This window comes from Balaenoptera musculus, chromosome X, assembly GCF_009873245.2.
Source record: "Balaenoptera musculus isolate JJ_BM4_2016_0621 chromosome X, mBalMus1.pri.v3, whole genome shotgun sequence".
Taxonomy (NCBI): domain Eukaryota; kingdom Metazoa; phylum Chordata; class Mammalia; order Artiodactyla; family Balaenopteridae; genus Balaenoptera; species Balaenoptera musculus.
The window spans coordinates 31,823,403-31,832,914 of record NC_045806.1 but is presented as its reverse complement, the minus strand read 5'-3'; the positions used below and the strand labels follow the sequence as shown (position 1 = coordinate 31,832,914).

General features: G+C 37.9%; 1 protein-coding gene across 1 annotated transcript; it reads left to right on the top strand.

Annotated features, from left to right (window-relative positions):
• Positions 1-2,200: 2,200 nt before the first annotated feature.
• Positions 2,201-4,181, top strand: LOC118888710 (T-complex protein 1 subunit zeta-like). Its single transcript, XM_036840084.1, has one exon. It carries the CDS (start codon positions 2,397-2,399, stop codon positions 3,864-3,866), a length of 1,470 nt encoding a protein of 489 aa, XP_036695979.1. The 5' UTR covers positions 2,201-2,396; the 3' UTR covers positions 3,867-4,181.
• Positions 4,182-9,512: the final 5,331 nt, after the last annotated feature.

Genomic DNA, 9,512 nt, shown 5'->3' with positions numbered 1-9,512 from the left:
CACTTTCCATCTTGTTTTGCATCAAGAGACCCAACCGAAAGTCAGAGAGAAACCTCTTTGTTGCACAGCATATCCTCCATGGTCACTGCTTCTATTGTGACTGTTGGAACTCATAGGTGCTAGTGAAGCAGGAGATGGATGGGCCCCAGGCTGAGCAGCTGGAACCTGTCCCCTATGGACAGATATTCCAAGATAAAGATAATGGCAGGAGCAAGGAGGAGCTGAGTCCTGCTTGGACAAAAGATAAAGAGGCCATGTATTTCTCATTCTTGAGGTCAAGGAGACCTCCCTGACTACACATCCGCAGAAAGGCTCCTCGGGGGTCAAAAAGGGAGGGGGCACCACCCCATAATAGGTGTGTCAACCTCCCCATAGTCCTCTGTGCTGGAATCCCTCTTGACAAAAAGATGCGCACACATGTCGGGAAGGGATCTAAGACAGGTCAGGTGTGGAAAAAGAAGTGAGATAATTAGCCAAAGGTAAACAAAGCCCGGGAAGAACTGCCCTATATGAGTGATTTGAGTCCCCTCTCTGGTGCGCTCCTCCTCATTAGGGAGGACGCCCACACCCTTTCTCTCTGGGTGTGCATCTCTGCGTTGCTTCTGTCTTAACCAAACGAACTGTTTCTCTGTGTGCTCTCCCACTTGTGCAGTGTCTCTAATTATAAACTTTGTATGTGTTTTTACAGTTTTTGCCTCCCTGAGAAATTCATTTTTCAACAGGGGCGAAGCCAGCAAAAGCCAACTTTGCTTCTAGCCTGTAGCCCCTGGCGGACTGGTGGCTAGGATTCCTGGTTTTCAGCCAGGCTACCCAGGTTCATTTCCTGGGCAGGAACTAAGATCTCGCTTCAAGCCACCACACACTGCTGTCTCTTCAAGGTCACTAGGATTGTTGATCGGGGTCATATTGTTTAAGGCAGGTTTGCAAAGGGAGATGTAAATGGTGGAAGAGCCATTTTCCTGTAGGTGGTTTGAACTCAGACTTAATTGAGGGCTTCAGAAAGGAGGGATGGCCCCAGAGAACATTAAAGAGAACTGACCAGCCTGACTTTCAGTGAGATTAGAAGCATAAAAGATCATATTTTAAAAAATGGCACCATACTTATGCCTCCAGTCAAGATATATTAATAAGGATTAGATTTACGTTTTCACATAAAACAAACTTAAAAAAAACTGGCCAAACTATATGAAAAACTAGTTCTCAAGTCATCATGCAATGAAGGACAGTGATTACTGAGATTTGAAAACAAACTAGTCAACCTAACTATTGATGAGATGTATGAGGTAAATATGATTAAAAAGTGGCAACAGATATCAAATGTTTGGAGATGGGACAGGTCATGAGCCATAAAAGTAAGGAAGGACTCAGACAAGCAAGAATGTACAGAAAGATGAAGGGTGATTCTTTAGTTTGGGTTTTTATTTTATTTTGATTTTTGCTTGTTTGTTTCTGTTCTCTTCTAGACACATGCTCCAAGTTTAGAGGTGAGATGGAGAGGCCCTAAATACAATGCAATTTGTGGCCAAAGTTCAGTAACTCAGGACCAGGAAAAAATGAATTAAGAAAAATTATATCAACTGGTGGCAGCTGTATTTAAAGGGGATATGAGTTCTGTAAGGGATCTCAAACCAAAAGAATTGAATGATAAGACTGACCCATTTTCCCTACAGAGTTGTTGAGATGTGTTTCATTTTATCTTATACTAGATCTTTAAAGCCCAAACTGTAGTGGAGGAGTGGCGACTGTCCACTGAGTTGAGGTAGTAAATAATTCAGCTTGAATCCTCATATGGCTTCAATTTTTACATAATAGAGGTGAAAAGCAAATGTCTAAGAAATAGTTCTCAGGGACTTCCCTGGTGGTCCAGTGGGTAAGACTCTGCACTCCCAGTGCAGGGGGTCCAGGTTCGATCCCTGGTCAGGGAACCGGATCCCACATGCATGCCTCAACTAAAGATCTCGCATGCTGCAACTAAGATCTCACATGCCGCAACTAAGACCCAGTGCAGCCAAAATAAACAAACAAATAAATAAATAATAAAAAAGAAGAAATAGTTCTCATTTGTCTGTATTTGGAAGATTTTCTTATTATTATCAGTGACCTAAGTAAAAAGAAATTTCACAAGCTATTAACATTATTTAAATATTCAAACAATAAAAAAGAAAACTCCCTCTCCAGAAGACCTGGATAGCGTCTCCCAGCCACGCTGAACCGGCTCTGGGCTTTCCAGACACCGGGTTCCCTCATTTTCTTCTGCTGGGTCAGCTATGGCAGCCGTGAAGACCCTGAACCCCAAGGCTGAGGTGGCCTGAGCCCACGCGGTGTTGGCCCTCAACATCAGCGTGGCCTGGGGGCTGCAGTACGTGCTGAGGACCAACTTGGGGCCTAAGGGCACCATGAAGATGCTTGTTTCTGGTGCTGGAGACATCAAGCTCACTAAAGATGGAAATGTGCTACTTCATGAAATGCAAATTCAACACGCAACAGCCTCCTTAATAGCCAAAGTAGCAACAGCCCAGGATGACGTAACTGGTGATGGTACTACTTCCAATGTCCTAATCATTGGAGAGCTCCTGAAGCAGGTGGATCTCTACATTTCTGAAGGTCTTCATCCCAGAATAATTACAGAAGGATCTGAAGCTCCAAAGGAAAAGGCACTTCAGTTTTTGGAACAAGTCAAACTAAGCAAAGAGATGGACAGGGAAACACTTATAGATGTGGCCAGAACATCTCTACGTACTAAAGTTCATGCTGAACTTGCTGATGTCTTAACAGAGGCTGTAGTGGACTCCATTTTAGCCATTAAAAAACAAGATGAACCTATTGACCTCTGCATGGTTGAGATCATGGAGATGAAACATAAATCTGAAACTGATGCAAGCTTAATCAGAGGTCTTGTTTTGGACCATGGGGCATGGCATCCTGATATGAAAAAGAGAGTAGAAGATGCGTACATCCTCACATGCAATGTGTCATTAGAATATGGAAAAACAGAAGTGAATTCTGGCTTTTTTTTTAACAAGAGTGCAGAGGAGAGAGAGAAACTAGTGAAAGCTGAAAGAAAATTCATTGAAGACAGAGTTAAAAAAATGATAGACCTGAAAACGAAAGTCCGTGGTGATTCAGATAAAGGATTTGTTGTTACTGATCAAAAGGGAATTGACCCCTTTTCCTTAGATGCTCTTGCAAAAGAAGGCATGGTAGCTCTGCACAGAGCTAAAAGGAGAAATATGGAAAGGCTGACTCTTGCTTGTGGTGGAGTAGCCCTAAATTCTCTTGATGACCTAAATCCTGATTGTTTGGGACATGCAGGACTTGTCTATGAATATACATTGGGAGAAGAGAAGTTCACCTTTATTGAGAAATGTAACAATCCTTGCTCGGTCACATTATTGATCAAAGGACCAAATAAGCACACACTTACTCAAATCAAAGATGCAATAAGAGATGGCTTGAGGGCTGTTAAAAATGCTATTGATGATGGCTGTGTAGTTCCAGGTGCTGGTGCAGTGGAAGTGGCAATGGCAGAAGCCCTGATTAAATACAAGCCCAGTGTAAAGGGCAGGGCCCAACTTGGAGTTCAAGCATTTGCTGATGCATTGCTCATGATTCCCAAGGTTCTTGCTCAGAACTCTGTTTTTGACCTTCAGGAAACACTAGTTAAAGTTCAAGCAGAACATTCAGAATCAGGTCAACTTGTGGGTGTAGACTTGAATACAGGTGAGCCAATGGTAGCAGCAGAAGTAGGCGTATGGGGTAACTATTGTGTAAAGAAACAGCTTCTTCATTCCTGCACTGTGATTGCCACCAACATTCTCCTGGTTGATGAGATCATGAGAGCTGGAATGTCTTCTCTAAAAAGCTGAATTGAAGCTTCCCTTGTATCATCTGAATCATAGACTCTACAGAGCGATCCTAAGAATATAGCTATGGAATTTTTGTCCAAGCTTCAAATGATTTTCAAAGGATTTTCTTTTCCCATATAAAAAAAGAAGAGAACACTGGCACCTATTCAGATTCTGAGGTTCTGAAATTATAATTACAGTATTTTAAAAATTGCACTGTAGTGTACACATACAGGCCATACTTGCCAATAAACAGGATGTTTTGCTTTAGCTTCAGTGATATAAAAATACATGATAGGCACATGTTATCTACCTTCTTATTAAATATTCCTTAGAAAACAACAACACTAAAAAAAAAAGAAAACTCCTTTAGTTTCAGCATAAACACACAGGCACTCCTTCCCACTAAATGCTCTCTCATCTTTATGACATCCTTTTGCTAATTTATAGCTGGGATTTCTGCCATGCTTCTAGTGAAATAAGACATGTTTATGACTAAGGCTTTCACACTTTCAAAAAATTTTCAACTAGATACTTGAGAAACTTAACAATATCTTCCTCCCCTAAAGTCAGTATAATTCACAGAGATATAAATATTGAGCAATTTGAATTTCTTGTGGTTGCCAAACTTACAACCATATTTTACAGTTAGTGGATTAAGAACACCTTTAGTTCTCTCTTGAGTTTGTCAGAAGAGTAACTTGATTTCTTTCACCTGCTTTCATACTTTTCACCTTATGTCGTTAGACCATGGGATTTTATATTATTTCTCCCAATGGAAAATATAAGACTTCCATAAATGAGGGCTTGACACTTAAAATGTTTATTGCTTATTAGGTATATGATTTGCAAATATTTTCTCTCATTCTGTAAGTTGCTTTTTCATTTCGTTGATGGTTCCTTTTGCTGTGCAGAAGCTTTTGAGTTTAATGTAGTCTCACCTGTTTATTTTTGCTCTTGTTGTCTGTGCTTTTGGTGTCATATCCAAAAATTCATTGCTAAGACCAATGTCAAGGAGCTTTTCCTGTACACTTTCTTCTAGGAATTTTATGGTTTCAAGTCTTAAATTTAAGTCTTTAACCATTTTGAGTTGATTTTTGTGTATGGTGTATGATAAAGGTATAATTTCATTCTTTTGCATTTCTGTATACCATTTCCCAAACAACACTGAAGAGACTATCCTTTCCCCGTTGTGTATCCTTTTTTAAAATTGAGATATAACTGACATAAAACATTATATTCATTTCAGGTGTACATCAGAATGATTTGGTATTTGTATATATTGTGAAATCACCCACCACAATAAATCTAGTTAGCATCTGTCACTATACATAGCTACAACTTTTTTTTCTTGTAATGAGAACTTTAAAGACTTACTCTCTTATCAACTTTCAAGTATGCAATACAGTATCATTAACTACAGTCACCATGCTGTACATTACTTCTCCATGATTTATTTATTTTATAACTGGGTGAAATGGGTGAAGGTGGAAATGGATGAAGGTGGTCAAAAGGTATAAACTTCCAGGTATAAACTTCCCATTGTGTATTCTTGGTGCACATGATAAAGCAAATACCATATAATCTCACTTATATATGGAATCTTAAAAAAAAGTCAAACTCACAGAAGGAGAGAGTAGAACAGTGGGTTACCAGGGGCTAGAGGGTGACAGAAATGGAGAGGTGTCAGTCAAAGGGTATAAACTTTCAGTTGTGAGGTAAATAAGTTCTGGGGATCTAACCTACAGCATGGTGACTATAGTTAATAACACTATATTGTATATTTGAAATTTGCTAAAAGAGTAGATCTTAAGTATTCTCACCACACACAAAAAATGGTAACTATGTGAGGTGATATATGTGTTAATTAGCTTCATTGTGGTAATCATTTCATACATATATATATATATATATATATATATATATATATACACACACACACATATATATATATATCAAGTTGCAACGCTGTATACCTTAAATGTATACAACTTTAATTTGTCAATTATACCTCAAAAAAGCTGGAATAAAATAAAATAAAATACAGGTTCATTGCTTCATAATGTTTCCATTTGGCAGTGAGACCCAGGATTGCACTACCAGTAGATATGCAATGTATTTAAATATAAAAATTTTCCTCAGCATGCACTGTCAATAAACATAGATAATTTGGCTTTGTTTTTGAACATGTTACAAACAGGATATTAATTCTTAGATGACTTAGCTCAAAGGTCGATTCCAGAACAGACTCTGGCAACACCCACATACTCCTGTAATAGGTTCTAATAAGAAACACAAACATATATCACGCCTATAAACCCAAGTTTCAATCACTACTTTGGACCCAGAAGTAAGGATGGTGAAACCAACACTACTGTGCTTCCATACAGCTTCTCTACCAGGCCTACAAACTCATCTGACAGCCCTAAGATCAGCCAGTATATCCTACTTCCTGATATGTATCAGGTATTTTAAAAATATTTTTATTGTAAAATTAATGATCCATGTAGAAAATTCAGAAAATCCAGAATTGTAAAGAAGAAAATAAAATAACCTATAGTTCTATATTCTAAAGATAACTTCCATTTTTTTGGTGTGTTTCCTAGAAATATTTTTTATCTTTTTGCTTTTGTTATATTATCATGAACACCTTTTCATATCCTTAGACATTCTGTAAAAGGAATTTTAATGGTTGTATAATGTTTTACTGTATTCAGGTAATATATAATTTATTTAACCACATTGCTATAGTGAAGAACCTGTTTTAAACATTTTTTAATATTGTAATGTGGTGCATGTGCTGGAATATAATCCTCTAACTCACAGGAGATACACACTTCATGCATTTCTCTTTTAAATCATCTAGCATCCTTGTCTTGGCTCACCAACACTCTCTATCACACTATCTTGGAAACAATAATTCGTCACAGGGTGTTTTCGTGACCTAAGTGCAGGTCAATCCAAGACATTTTCTGGTTTGATAGAGAGATGCTATGAAAATAGGGGAAGAAATGCTCTTTTATCTCTGGAGTTGCTAAAGCAGACAGGGTGGAAACCTGCAGCTGCTGGGGTTCGTATTTTCTTCTTTGAGAGGAAATCCATCTGAAGAGTGAAGTCAAGTAAAACAAGCAGAGAGAAATGATAGATGAAGTGCAGGAATGTCCTGGCACATACTGGTCCTTGCTGCCTGACCCTGGGCCCTGGGGATTGCAACTCCTCCTTCAATTTTGTGAATTTCCTTTGTAGTTTTTCTAGCTTTAGGAACAGCCACATTTCCACTTTTCATTTAAATTATTTTGGGCTGGGTAACTGTCACAATTGAAAAAACTTTTGTTTATTTTGGCATCTATAATTTCTTTCTGAAGACTACTTTTTAAAGTAGAACTTAGGGTTCAAAGAATAATATTTCAAAGCTCTTGATACATATTGCAAAATCGAATTACAGAGAATTAACATCAACTTGCACTCTGTCAGTAATGAATGTACGCCATAGACAGGTTTCTGAAAAATCTCCAAATGATGATACAACTGTTGTCTTAAGGTTGCTTCTAATTCTGAATTTTTATTTTATTTATTCCACCAATATTTATAAAGCAGCTGCTACAGTGTGCCAGGAACTGTCCATGAATTAGAATACAAAAAATGACGACACAGGCCTGACTTAAATGAGTTCACATCTGGTTGGGGAAGAAGAAGCCTTCCTATCCAAATATGTCATGGACTTCCCTGGTGGCATGGCGGTTAAGAATCCACTTGCCAATGCAGGGGACACAGGTTTGATCCCTGGTCCAGGAAGAGCCCACATGCCGCGGAGCAACTAAGCCCATACACCACAACTACTGAGCCTGCGCTCTAGAGCCCACGAGCCACAACTACTGAGCCCGCATGCCACAACTACTGAAGCCCGTGCATGTAGAGCCCATGCTCCGCAACAAGAGAAGCCAACGCAATGAGAAGCCCTTGCATCACAACAAAGAGTAGCCCCCTCTCGCCACAACTAGAGAAAGACCGCGCGCAGCAACGAAGACCCAACACAGCCATACATATATACATACATAAATAAATAAATAAAACCAAATATATCATGATGCAATGAGTAATATAACAATAACATGCTTGGAAAGTGAGCAAATGGGAGGCTATCAGCACCTGGACTGGCTTTGTGGAATTGATAGAAGGTATACAAGTTTAAGAGTCTCCCCACAAGAGGGGATAAGAACTGTGGAACAGGCATACCCATAGAAAAGATCTGAGAAAGCTGCAGAATCCCTAATAGGGTTGAAGGAAGGTATTTTTCTCCTGAAATCAGTCAGTAGAGACTGCAAGAGGTGACTGCTTCTTCAAATGCAAAGTCAGTAATGTAAGACTTCAAGGAACATGAAAAAAATTGAGAAAGCCTGATACTACCAAAGGAACACATTTTCCAGTAACTGACCCAAGAAATGGAGATATGCGATTTGCCTCATAAAGAATTTAAAATACTTGTTTTAAAATACTGAACCATTACATTGTATAGCTGAAATATAATGTTAAATATCAACTATACTTGTATGAAAAAATAAAGCAAAAGAGTTGTTTTCACAAAACTCAGTGAGCTACAAGAAAACAGAAAGACAATACAATGAAATCAGGAAAGCAATACGTGAACAAAATGAGAAGGTTAATATAAAGATAGAAATAATAAAAAAGAATGAAACAAACTTGGGAGCTAAATATTACAATGAAGAAATGAAAAATGCAATAGGGAACATCAATGTCAGAGTGGATTAAGCAGAAGAAAAAAATATGTGAAGTAGAATACAAATCGTTTGAAACTATCCAGTCAGAAGAGAACAAAGGAAAATGAAAAAGAGTTCAGAAAGCCTACATGAACTATAGGAAATTATTAAGAGAAGCAATCTAACGATATCACTGAGAAATAACCTATACATTATTGGCATCCCAGAAGGAGGAGAAAGGGAAAAAGGAGTAGAAAGGTTATTTAAAGAATTAATGGCTGAGAACTTCCCAAGTCTGGGGAGAGATCTGAACATCCAAGTTTATGAAATTCCTAGGCTGCCCCAAAATTTCAAAACAAGATAATCTTCTCCAAGGCACTTTATTAAAAAAAAACAAAAAAACAAAAAAAAACAAAAACTGTCTAAAATCAAAGAGAAAGAGAGGATTTTAAAAGTAGCAAGAGAAAAAAAATTACACACAAGGGAACTCCTGTAAGGCTATCTGCACATTTCTCAGCAGAAACTTTGCAGGCCAGGAGAGAATAGAATGACATAGCCAAAGTGCTGAAAGAAAAAAAGTGGTAACCAGAATATTTTACCAGGCAAGGTTGCCCTTCAGAAATGAAGGAGAGACAAAGATGCTACCAAATAAACAAAAGCTGAGGGTGTTCATCACCACTACACCTGCCTTACAAGAAATGCTGAATGGAATTACCTCTGTTTGCAGATAATTTGATCTTATATATAGAAAATCCTAAAGACTCCATCAAAAAATTGTTAGAATTAATAAACAAATTAAGTAAAGTTGTAGGATACAAAATCAATATTAAAAAAATCAGTTGCATTTCTATACATCAACAATGAAATACCTGAAAGAGAAATAAAGAAAACAATCTCAATTACAATAGCATCAAAAACAATAAAATATTTAGGCATAAATTTAACCAAG